General features: G+C 38.5%; 1 protein-coding gene across 16 annotated transcripts in view; it reads right to left on the reverse strand.

The window, feature by feature from the left end:
- CADPS2 (calcium dependent secretion activator 2) overlaps window positions 1–13,319 on the reverse strand; it is a 592,189-nt gene that overhangs the window by 145,565 nt on the left and 433,305 nt on the right. For 15 of the 16 annotated variants that reach the window (XM_036246226.1, XM_036246225.1, XM_036246224.1 and 12 more), the window contains 2 exons: window positions 10,972–11,108; window positions 8,350–8,537 (listed from right to left, as the gene is read on the reverse strand). In XM_036246226.1, coding sequence (XP_036102119.1) covers window positions 8,350–8,537; window positions 10,972–11,108 — 325 coding nt within the window. Of the gene's footprint in view, window positions 1–8,349; window positions 8,539–10,971; window positions 11,109–13,319 lie in introns of all 16 variants that reach the window. The other variant, XM_036246239.1, reaches the window with a different exon arrangement.

Consider the following 13,319-nt stretch of genomic DNA (forward strand, 5'->3'; position numbering starts at 1 on the left):
AAATAAACAGCCTCAAACTATAAAAAGCAAAATTTAGCAGAAGTAAAGGAAGAAAGGACCATGGCAGCGACAGCCATCTCCTCGTGTTGGTCATAATCCCACAGATCCAACAGGCAAATAACTGAGAAGAGTTCAGAAGATCTGGACCACAAAAACCCTGCTTGCCAAGTTATAGAGTATACTTTTTTTTTCAAGCAACAAGAAACATTTACAATATTTGATAAATACTTGGTCATAAACAAAGTCTCTCAGCAAATTATGAAGAATCAGTATCACACAGATTACATTCTATGAACAGAAGAAATTAGGTTAGATATCAGTTCCCAAGGAAAAAACAAAAACATAAAAAAAGCTTCATTTCTTAGAAATTTAAAACTATACTTATAAATAGCCCTTTGTAAAAGAGAAATTATAAAGAAAAGTTAGAATTAAAATGAATTCTAATCAAACATTACATATCAAAATTTATATACTCAGTAAAAGCAGTAATTGGTGGGAAACTTAAATGCTTATGTTTAAAAGAAGAAACGCTAACTAGTAACATCCAACTTAGGAAGTTAGCAAAAAAAAACCCAAGAAAGTAGAAGAAAGAAATAATCAACTTAAAGACAACATTTAACGAAATTGTTGACTACAAAAAAAGGCACACAGGGAAACTTTTAGGGCGATGGAACTGTTCAAAATGATACCAGGGTGGTGAATATATGTCTCCGTGTTTGTCAAAACCCACAGAACTGTAAGAACTGGAAAGCACAGAATGTGAGCTTTACTGAATACAAACTTAAAGAAAACAAACAACACTCTATCAACCAGGATATGGAGAAATCTCAGAATGGAATGCATATTGTGACAAGTGACACTAACTGTATTGATAACATGGCCTCATAAAGGGGGGGGGGGGAAATAAAGCTTCCCTATTGAACTTTAGAAGACACTGTTTAGACTGGAAAATGTAAGGCTACTACTAAAAAACCTGCACACAAACACTGAACTCTAACTAAAGAGATGGGGGCTGGGGGATGCCAGGTTTCTCACGACTGAAGACAGAAGTTACAGACAAGCCAGAAAGGAAGGTTGACATGTGCTGTGTGGTGCTGGGCTACAGTTGGAGGCATGAGGATGAACTCGTGGGTTAGCATACAAACATACATATATCGCCTAGCTCTGTCCAGTGAGGGGGCCTGGAAGCAATGACAACCCAGTAGCACTAAGCTATCCATCATTTCGATCTTAGTTACCATTCCTTGATAAAAGAAATTAGGGCTCCTTGGAGAAATGGCTGATTGTAAGGTTGAGGCAGGGAAAATGTAAGATGAGCTTGGAGCATGTTTTAGTACAAAAAAGAAAGAAAGTGCTAAAACAACAAAAAACAAAAGATTGGAGCACATCACACGGAATCAGCCCGTAAAAGCTTTCAATGGCTTGAGGTAGAAAAATCTGAGCAACAAAGCAAATGAAATAGTATCAGATTACAACACAAAGTATTAAGGAATTTTATATGAATCCATATCGATATAATGGTTGACCAAATAAATAGGGGAAAGGAGACAAATCTTCTTTGCAGAAGAATTCCTGATAATGTATGTAGCTAGTCCTTCCTCCAGGGTTATATAGAACCTATGTGCTATGTTCTTTAAAAACATTAGTATGTTAGCAAACTACATGGAAATCCAATGCAAAACCCCAGATTCTTTTCCCTTCCTAGCTCTATATGCTAAGAAGGCTGTGAAGCTCCAAAGTTTAAGACAAGCTACACCTACAAACCTATAGTCTCACCTATACTGAAACATTGCCTTTGCCTTGTCTCTTCTTCAACGATTTACCTTCAGCAGGCTCTTTTATGCATCATTTCAGAAAAATCCAGATGGTTGCTATGAATGAGTGGTGTGAAAGGAAAACAGAGGAAAGTGATTAGTGACCTTAGTAATTGCTCCCCACGCTGGAGTCTGGAAACTTGCTTACCTTGCACAGGCTGTTCTGACTTCTGTTCTGGCTGGTGTGCCACTCCCACAACAGGCCCACAGTGTTCCAGCAGCACGAGGGGCTAGGAGGACACTGCGGAAGGGGAGACCCCAGAGCCTCACCAGGGCTCCTCCTCATGATCATGGACAGTATATGGGGCGAGGTACCTACTCAGTCCTTCTCAGTCTCATCTTCCTACTTGAGACTTGTTGAGAGTATGCTACTGTAACTATGACACCCTCCAAGTTCACCTTTGCACTGACAGCCTTCTACACAACAGTTCCCCAAAGCTTATTTCACTACTGTACTGTATGTAAAATAGCACCGAGTTGGTATTTAAACAATATTTAATCATTTACAAAGTGGTTACATAATTGATGTAACCTACTTAGGAGCCATATAAAGGTAGACAGCATAAATATTATTATTCATAACTAAGAGATGAGAAACTGAGGCTCAGACACGACCAACTGAGTAAAATGAAACAATTCGAAGTAGAAGAGCCAGGACAGGAAGACAGATGGTCTGGCTCCTGGTTCACTGCCATTTCCAACATACCAGGTTTCTCCCCATTCCACTCATTCTTGCTCTGTTTTTGTCTCTTTTGTTTTGAAAGGCATAATTATCTTGCTTGAGTACTGAACTCAAGGTTGGGGGGATAGATGGTATTGCTGGGAAAGTTTGAGGTAGATCTGGAGTTGTCCTATAGCTTCCGAAAGATTAAAACAAGAACACTCTGTGTAGATTTTATTTTATTTATTTATTTATTTTGGTTAATCCTCATGATTTTTAGATAGAGTGGAAGGGAGGGAGGGGGAGACAGAGGAATATCAATGTGAGAGAGACACATCTATATGAGAGACACATTGATTGGTTGCCTCCCATACAAACCCAGGACCGGGGATTGAACCTGCACTCCAGGTAGGTGCCCTTGACTGGGAATCAAACTTAAGACCCTTTGGTCCAGGCCAATAATCTCACCACTGAGCTAAACCAGCTAGGGACTCCAGGCAGGTTTTAAAGGCACTCATTGATAACTGCCCTTCAACCTTGCACACATAGAATGTAGAAGGTAATACGTCAGACTGACCACATTACATAGGATAACTTTGCTTTGCCCAGCTGGTGTGGCTCAGTGGTTGAGCATCGACCTATGTACCAAGAGGTCGCCGGTTGATTCCTGGTCAGGGCACATGCCTAGGTTATGGGCCCAATCCCCAGTTGGGGGCATGCAGGAGGTGGCCAGTTGATGTTCTCTCTCATCAGTGTTTCTATCTCTCTCTCCCTCTCCCTTCTTCTCTCTTTAAAATCAATAAAGAAAAAAATATTTTTTTAAGAAAAAGGATAACTTTGCTTTGACATTTGATGTAATTGCTCACCTGTCCCAGAAGTGAGTGTCTAGATCCAGAATGTGTATAGCATTTATATTTAATTTTTCTACACCATATATCCAAGACTAGAACTAAGTAGTGGTAATGAAGGGGGCGGGGGCTGGATGGAGGTGGGCAAACTGGGTGAAAATGGAGACGTAATAATGTCAACAATAAAAATAAAGTAAAAAATAATGTGGTGATGAAAATTCTTAATGATCCTATTTGATGTAAATATCTATTTTACTCAAAAATGCATCATTATCTTTAAAATTATAAGCAGGAAGATGAAGCATAATTTCTGAGGTGAGAGGTGATATGATCTGACTGAGGCCCATGGAGGCTGCTTACCACTCTGTGCTATGATCTGGAATCCACAGAAAATGGGGTTTAATTTGCACATCAGCTGTGGCCTGTTGTACTGCTGCAGGCCGGGCTGAGCGCTGGCCGTCTGAGCGGGCCTGTCAGCCGGGCGGCAGCTCCAGGAGGGCCCTCCCGCACCACCGAAGAGGCAGTGAGCACACTGCGCATTGTACATTACACGGAGACATAAAAGCCATTTTGTGTTGCTGCTTTCGTTTCTCCACCCTCAGCCTGACTTACAAAACCAAGATGTATAACCACACATATCAGCCTAGAACTTTGCCCTACGACGCATTGTCTCTGAAAGTCTCTTTTCTCCTTCCTGTCAGTCCTCAGCGGCACCGTCGCTGAGTGAGTGGCTGTGTTATTCACGGATGTGTGCGGCTTCCATCCGCAGGAGTGTGTCTGTTTCTGTCCTTGACTCACTTTTTTCTTTCTCCCTTTCTTTTTTTCTCTCTTTCTCAGTCTTAGCACCAGCCAGACCTTTTCTGTTTAACTCTATTCTTTTATGCCTGAGATACTCAGAGTGCTATTCAGAGATGTGTCTGCACAGAAGGAACACACCTAGAGAGCTCAACACCGTGGAAAAGGATGTGCTTCCGAGAAATTTCCCATCCAGACAGCACCGTTGTCCTTCACTTCAGTCAGGAACAAAAGGCGATCTTTTCTCCTTTTCAATTTTTGATAGAGGTAGTTCAGGCAATGAGCAAAATGACTCTCTGAATGTGTGCCTTGACAGATGTAAAAATGATCATAAAAAAAGACTATGGAAACACTGACTGGAAAGTCAGACTTAACATTGCAATATTTCTAATGAAAATCTAAAGTCAATATCAGATGCTGCAGACATGGATAAGAGGTGCTTATTTTCACAAGGACAGGTTGCTTAAACTGAATATTCTATTAGCAAAGAGATTGAGTATAATTACATACACAATGACATGTTTCCATTTAGCATGAGGTATTACAGCTCTAACCACCTATTTTTCATGTTTCCCCCCCTCTCACAATTTACATTCTTGTGTCTGGGTGATAAAGAGAAGCATAGAATGACACCTAATCAATACAGACAGAGTACCTGCACATCAGCATTTCCCCTGGCACGTGGGACTCGGAGTTTCAGAAAGGTTACGTGACTTGCCCAGCGTGGGTCAGTTTGCAAATTTCAGAGCTGAGATTCAAGCAGAGACTTTCTGCCTCTTCTAATTCTTTTTTTGTGACAGCATGACATTTCTGAATGACATCTGGTTAACTAAAAATTACAGGAAATATACCTTCCAGTTTATCTTGGATAATTTCTACCCTAAACTGAGGTTCAAATTTTCCTAAAATGTGCATTCCTTCCTTTCATTTTTCTTAAGCTACATGTGAACTAAATGTGGAATCAGAGATTGGCTCAAATTTCTATTCTAAAACATTCCCCAGAGATACCTGCATATGTACATATTTTAAGCTGAAAAAAAGTATTTAATGCATACTATTAATATATGCATGAATATATAAACATACCTTAAATTACACTTTGCACTATATTATTATAAAGAAAACGATACTTTTACAGAATAAAAGTAACTATGGCAACCTATTTATTCAAATCAGGCTGCCTGCCCGGCAGTGGCAGCAGCTCCCAGCTACCTCAGTAACTTTCCATTAAAATGTGTCTCAAACACATACATTTTGGGGGAGTATTAGCTGAATTTCCTACTTAATGTTTTCAATGTCATGTTACCTTTCTGTGTTAAGGATAAAAATAACCTGATCATACTAAATGTGTTGGGTACGTCTGTTTCATTGCATCCATCTTAGCTTCTTGCTTTTCAGAGCGCTGCCTAACATTGGAAGCTGACCCTTTGACACCCATTGGTCAGGAGGAATTAGGATGAAGCCAGGAGACAAGAGGCAGTTTTAGTACAACAGCCCCTCACATGCTGGCTATCAAAGGTTAGCCATCCTGACTCTGCTGGTTTTTCTCACCACCCTCCAACTTTGCTGAGTGCAGATGGTTTTGTTTGAGGTGATGGTAAAACAACCACAATCTGCAACATCCTCTTGATTTCCACGTAAGGCCGAGTTCCATAATGAGGTCAAAGCCTGAATAGGTTCTGATACTAGGATTGTTTTCATTATATTTTGGATGAGAAATGGCAACAGTGGCACCTTCAACAAATATTTATTGTACACTCACAATATGCAAGGCACTGTAGTAAGGTCTTCAGAGGATAATAGGTGAATGAGACTAGTCAGTGCCTTCAAAATATGATCCAGCAGAATAGAATCAGGTATGTGGGGGAGAGAGAGAAGGTGGAGGGTGGAGTGAGGGAGAAAGAGGAAGAGGGAGGGACGGAGAGAGGGAGGGGGAGAGGGAGGGAGGGGGAGAGGAAGGGAGGGAGGGGGAGAGGGAGGGAGGGAGGGGGAGAGGGAGAGTGTGTGTGTACAGCATATAAGTATACATGATAAAGTTCATAAGAAAACGACAGGTAAAGAGTTTTTAATGTTCTAACAAGTAAAATCTTCTTAGAGGAGTTTTGTGGACTGTTACAAAAATTGGAAACAGAAACACTACAGGGAAAGTAAACATCTTATCTGGGGTAAAGAGCATGTGTAGAAGAACATTTGGATTTCGTACTGAGTGGAGAGAATGAGATGATATTCGGAAAACCCTAATACTATAGCATGGAATCTATTTTTCATTTAATAACCAAAAAAGAATAACTGAAGTTTTTTGAAAGGGAGTATAATAAAACTTAATCTGTCATTTAGAAGGTGATTGCTAGACTATTGTAAGGAAAAAAAAGCAGTAGTGAGATTGATAAAAACAGATAAGCAAGAAAAAAATGAAGGCCAGAATTCGAGTAGATGCATGGAAATGGTATGAAGACAGATTTGAAGAGTACTATGAAGACAGAATATTGACACTGGCAATAAATTGGGTATAGGAGGTAAAAGAAAAAGAAGGATGGATGGAGGTAACAGTAGCACAAATAATGAAGCCACTCATTCAGTCAGCAATATTTCCTGAACACTTACTTTGTGCCAGGAGCGTTATTCTTTGCCAGGCACTCTGCCAGGAGCTAACAGGTACAGGAGCTGGTTTAGCGAGTAATGGATTTAATTTTATACAGAGGGTTGACAGTCCAGGCAGAACATTCAAGCCCCCAACTGTTGACGGAGATCTGTTTTTCAGGAGCATAACGAAATCATTGCACTAAGAGAGGTCCTAGTTGAAGCTGTGGAAAGGGGCCAGATCACTGAAGCATATTTTTTTTTTTTTAAGTAGAATTTTTTACTGAAGTTGAAATGTTCTCAGAAAGAAGAGAGCAAGTTTAAGAACAGATGTAAAAAAACAACAACACTAGACTGTACTTGGAGTCTGGAGGGATAGCAACTATTAGCAGCGAGATGGTCAAAACATAAATGAGAGGAGAGCTAAGACCGGCTGCCTCGGGAGGGATAAGCAGCACTCTGAGCAGCGTAGAGTCTTGGATGTTCCATAGCATCAACTTTTCCATAAGAGTCAGAGGGAAGCTGGAGCAGAGGCTACTGGATTGGGTCACTAGGCAATTCATTTCAGAAAGCCTCACTGGCAAGGGAGGAGCTAGAGATGGGAAAGGTGAGAGGTCAATGGAAAGGTAGCTGGACATGATAGCCATACTTAAGATGACATATGGTGTCATGTAACACTTTTGACCACTCCGGTGCCAAGCACTGTTCTAAGTGCTTGATATATATGAGCACTTAATCCTGACCACAATTTATAATTTCTGAGAGAGACATTATTTTATATCTTTCTTATAGATAATGAAGCAGAGACACAAGCAGATTAAGAAGCTTGCCCTACCTCACCCAGTGAATAAGTATTTATTTGAAGGCAGGCAGTGTGACTTCAGGATGTCTGGACTGCTCTGTTATGTTGTGAGGCTAGGTGAAATTTAGACTGGATTGTGGGAAGAAAGGAAACATGAAGAGGGAGAGATGGCATACTGGTTGTAGCAAGGTCAAGAGTGGAGGCGACAGGGGTACCTGCTTTATGGAGGAGCTGTAGGTCCTCTAGGACAGGGGTGACAGAGGTATTTTAAGCTCAGAGGTACACAGATTTCAGGGTCTGTATTAGGTGATTTCTTGCTCTTTTGGCAAAGCAAGGGATGAGGTCACTGGAGTGCTAAAAGACTACACTTGTTCCTAAAGTGTAGTTTAGGGAAAGGGCTAGAAGAAGACACCACATAAACTCCATTATTTATGCTGCTTTGTCACTTATTCCGCAATGAAAAAGCCAGGGTCATTAGGAATACACAAACCTATCAACAAAACCTACCCAGACATACATATGCATGACAACAGAAATAGCAATAACACTCAAGCTGTGCAGACCCTGGTACTAGGTGGTCCGGAAGAACTAAAAGGTAACTTCTAATCTGATATGTTCTCTGTCTCTCTCTCTTTTCCAGGTGGCTTTAATGGCAAAATGGAATGCTACATTGCAGCTCACCTAAATCAACAGCGTATTGATGTACGTTTTTCCTTTGTGTGTTTTTTTCTTCTTCTAAGAAGTGTTTGCTATTTAAAATCTGTTACTAGGTGATAATGGCAAAGTACATTTCTCTTCCTTTCCAACTCAACCTTACACATTTCACTGTGTGTTTGCAAGTAAAAATACCTGTTGCCATGCACATGAGAGGCGCAGAATGCAAAGCTGTAATGGAGCAGGGTTGGGTCAATGACAGCACCGTTTTCTGAATGTTCCATCAGTTCTGTAAGATAGCAGAGATGTCTGTGACAGCCTCTCACGCCATACCGGGCGCAGTACTCATCCAACACAAAGACTTGGCCAGGGCTAAACCAACCCTGCAAAAAATAATAAATAAATAAATGATTGTTTTTATCTTTCTATATTAAGACCTGCTTTTCCGAAGGCACTGTTAGGCATTATAAAGAGAAGCTGAATTAAAGTGTCTCTTTTGACATTTTTAAATTAGTGATATGTTTCATGTTATTTTCAGAATATTGAATGTCATAAGTTTTGGAACTGATTTGGAACACTGGCAACCTAATGGCATTCTGTTTTTATTGCCATGGAAGGTATGGACAACCTATTCTACACTGTCATTCAAAAATTAGTCAGATTTGCCCTGGCCGGTGTGGTTCAGTGGTTATAGCATTGGCCTACACACTGAAGGGTCTCAGGTTCAATTCTCAGTCAAGGGCCCATACTTGGGTTGCAGATTCGATCCCTGACCCTGGTCTAGACACCTGCAGGAGGCAATCAATTGATGTGTCTCTCCCACATTGATGTTTTTTTCTCTCTCTCCCCCTCCCTCTCTCCCTCCCTCCCTCCATCCCTTCCACTCTCTCTAAAAATCAATGAAAAACATATCCTCAGGTGAGAGTTAACAACAACAAAAAATTATTCACAGTATCTAAATCGTCAGTCACAAAAATGACATTCCAAATAACCGCAATCTCTGAATTGATTAAGAAGAGCATTATGGTAAAGCAGACATTATAATGAAATTGCTTGGTTACCAAAAGCACTTTACAAAGTGAACTAAAAGAAAATTTCAGTATGTTTAGCAGTGGTAAACATCTACTACTTAAATATTTAAATATTTGGGATATTATTCTCATTCTGTTTGTCTTTCTATGACAAAAATAACAGTTAATGTTTGGTTTATAAAATGTTTCAATGAATTGTGTATTTATAAGAATTAATTTAAGATAAAAATAATAAAAAGGGGGAATAGAGAATTTTAAAAGGGGGTAGGACAGTCATGCAAGAAAAGGAAAAGAATGATGAGAAATGTAGAAAGATGAACTGCAATAGATAAAGAGGGAGAAGAAAAGAATGAACAATATTTACTGTAATGAAGGTATAGGCACAGGACTAGACATACTACATATATTAAATATTTACAACCATCATGCATGGTTGTTATTGTGATATACATGTTACAAATATATAAGCTAAAGTTCAGAGAAGTTCTGTAAGTTGCTCAAGACCACACTACAAATCCATTGTTGAGCCATAACTTACACCCAGGGTCATCTTGCCTCCAAACTCACTTTCTAATCCCACCATGCTCACTAGCCTCTAGGTGCCATTGAAGACATACTGTAGAGTTATCTTCAGACTCCATATGACACATGGGGTCATCCACATAATCAAAAGAGCTTCTGACAATTCAGTAACCCACCCTATTGAGTGGAATCCAAGAGCAAATGGTCCCTTACTGAATTTCACTCTACATGGGTTAGTCCATAAAAATATATTAGGCTTGTGATGATTTCTTTTACTCTCCATGTAATTGTAAAATTAGGGCTGGATCAGGTTTAAACTATACAATTACATGCTGAAAAATGGTTACTTTATAAAGAGTCTATAAATTAATTAATATATAACCAGTGTGATCTTGACAATAAGTTGTTTCATTGAAACACCTCTGATAAGCTGGGAGCACATACTTTCTAAAATACTTTTTAAAGAGAATGTAACTTTATTGCATGGAGCTACCATGCTCAGTAGCCAAAAGACTAAATGGTGATAAAGATAGGCAATTCTGGCTGGAAAAATTCGAGAGGAATTGCCACTAACAATATAAATCCTTGCAAAGGCACGTGTGAGTCCTAGGCTACAGTTTAATGGTCACATTCCGAGAAGTCACACAATACCTTGTAAAAGTAAATTATACTTTGTGTCCTAAATTTTGGCTGGTTTCAACAAATAGCAGATAGTTTAGCTACTCTATTTAATTCCTTTTTCTTTCTTTTTAAGGAAATCAAATTATATTTTGCGTGTTAGATGAAACTAAAGCTTTCCTGTTACAGATATAGCCCCTGCCCTATTGTTTATCTCACTTTTTCTTTCCCATTACTTAGGTTATATTTCTAGGAACAAAAGAGAGAAATGAAATATATATCAACAAATTTGGTGAACAGAGCTTGAACCTTAAAATGCCTGTACAGGTGTTAGTAAATCCTATCACAGAGGTTTTTTTTTTTTTTTTTTTTCCATCTTCATTAAAGCCTTTTCCAGAGGAACTGATAGACCACAGTTCAGAGTCTGTTTGAGTCTGTTCTCCTGTCTATTGAGTGGCACAGCAGTGGTCTTCAAGTGTATAATTTTCAAATTGGGAAGCAATCGATTGGAATCCTTCATCCCTAACTCCAACTACAGTTATTAAACAAGTCAGGAATAAAATGCCGCTTTATAACAAGTATTTCTCACTTTTAAACCTCTTTAAGTCTAACCCATTGGGGACTACACGGACAGACTTGTACTCACCAAGCAAGAATATGAATCATTCAGTCTGTGATCCAAAGTCTGCCTCTGTAGTATTCTGAAAAGGGAGGCATGGTCAAGCCTGCAAGGATTTGCAGAAATAAACTCATCCATACCATGTTTCTGAAAACGGTCTGCGTCTGTGAATTCAGAAAAGCATGTATAATACATTTATTTTTCTGGTTTAAAAATGGGTAAATGCAGTTTTTGAAAACCACAAAATGCATGCCTCATGACAAAAGGTTATCTTCTATTACATAAACTATAATGCCAATAATTCAGCATATGAACATAAATTGCAATTTTGGGGGAGCGTAAATGAAAATGACAGGAAAACATTTGCAAATCATTGGAAACAAGGTGAGGAAATCTTATTTTCTTTCAAAGCTACTTCTAATATTCATCACAGAAATAATCTTATTTTTCAATTTTAAGAAACGTTAGCATTTTAAGGACATACTGACTGAAGGAACTGACTGGAAAAGAACCCAAGTCTATTCATAAAAAACTGCAGTGATGACTAGAAGCCTGCTTTCCAAATGGCAAACTAGGACAGAAATGAACATACAAGCTTTAGCTGGATCACTTCCAGTCCCTTTTCTTTTTTTTCTTTTTTGTATGGAGCTTTTAATGGGACCAACCTTAATGTAGAAATGGCAATGAATGCTCTCAAGCTTCAAGTTTAAGAGACATGAAAAAGGGAGCATCATGTTTGTGCAAATATGCAGACAAAGCATAACGTCCCACATGGCACTTCAATCAAAGGCCCAAATTCATTGTTCTTTACAGATTGCATCTTTCAACGCCTGTAGACCCTGCGGGTTTATCAAAAGGCAAGCTTTTATGATTGCTTTCATTAATGGCATGTTTTGTCAAAGTCTTCAATGTGAGTTATTTACTAAGGATAAAAAGAGAGCCACACACCACCCCAAAGAAGGGCTGGGTGTTACTACATTAGCTCTGTTAGAAATGTTGCGCATATTGGTCAGGCAATCAGTTATCAAGATAAAAATGGACTCTTCTCATAATGGTAGAGCTGAGGTTCCATTGTTCCCTAAAATTCACAGAGAGACCCCATTTCTGGTCATCACAAGAAGCAGAGTCCTAAATGTAAGATAAATGTGGTTTTTGAAACCTATATGATGCAATCCTAAAGTTGCAAAGGAAAGGAAACAAAAGTTTATTGATTAAGCCCAATTATAGAGTCAGGCTCATAATAAAACTCAATATTGATCTGTGGACATGATGCTAACATAATCAGTCACATTTAGATATTTAGCCCAGATCATATTGATCCATGTCAAGTTCAACTTTCAGCCATAGTTGTGGATGGAAGAACTATATAATTCAAACTGAAGGGTCTTCAGAATCACATTTTTAAAAAAAAGGTACACAAACTAATACATATTTCACAATATCAAAAGGTGAATATAGCAAGCAATGAATGACCATTGATGATGAAAGGTATGAGGTTATAATTCATGGAGAAAGTAGCATATGTATTCCTATACATTTAATAGTTACATGAATGGTTAAATTCATTACATGTGGTAAATTAGTATTAATTAGATGAACACTAAAATATACTGCTTTTCCTGAACTCTGAAATGAAACTATTCAATTTCCCTTATATTTTAGTCTTCTGTCCGATTGTCTTTTAATATAAAATTAAATATATGATAGTGTTAAATAATATCAAATGAGTATGAGGCAGAATATTAAACACTGCAAGGCACATGTAAAATCAGAAGATTATGTTTTATTTTTTAAATGTACCTTAGAATCTTTATTTTTCCATTTATCTGAGTAAAAAATCTTTTAGTATCACCTTTATGAAATTAAATTACTAGTTTTATAAAACATCTGCTGGATTTTATTCATTATTTTTTTTCACTAGAGAAGGTCATAACAAGAAGTTAAAAATAACACCCATTAATGGCTTATCTGTTGAGAACAGGATATGTAACATATTTCAGAGAAAAAAAAACTCCACAATTCTCTTTTAACAATAAAGGTTTGTAGGAGCAAATTTATATTTTACATTAAGTCCTTAAATAAAATACATGAGTTCCTTAAAAAAAAAATGAATCTATGGTTCACTTCTATAATTATATTTTCAAAAATAAATTTATTTTATGAAGCATTTTTCTTAAGAAATATAACTCTAGCCCTGGCCGGTTTGGCTCAGCAGTTAGAGCGTCGGCCTGCGGTCCAGAGAGACCCGGGTTCAGTTCCCGCTAAGGGCATGTACCTCGGTTGCAGTTTGTCCCCGGCCCTGGTTGGGTCATGCGGGTGGCAACCACTCGATGTGTCCCTTTCACATTGATGTCTCTCTCTCTCTCTCTCTCTCC

This window comes from Molossus molossus, unplaced genomic scaffold (genome assembly GCF_014108415.1).
Source record: "Molossus molossus isolate mMolMol1 unplaced genomic scaffold, mMolMol1.p scaffold_m16_p_7, whole genome shotgun sequence".
NCBI classification, from domain to species: Eukaryota; Metazoa; Chordata; class Mammalia; order Chiroptera; family Molossidae; genus Molossus; species Molossus molossus.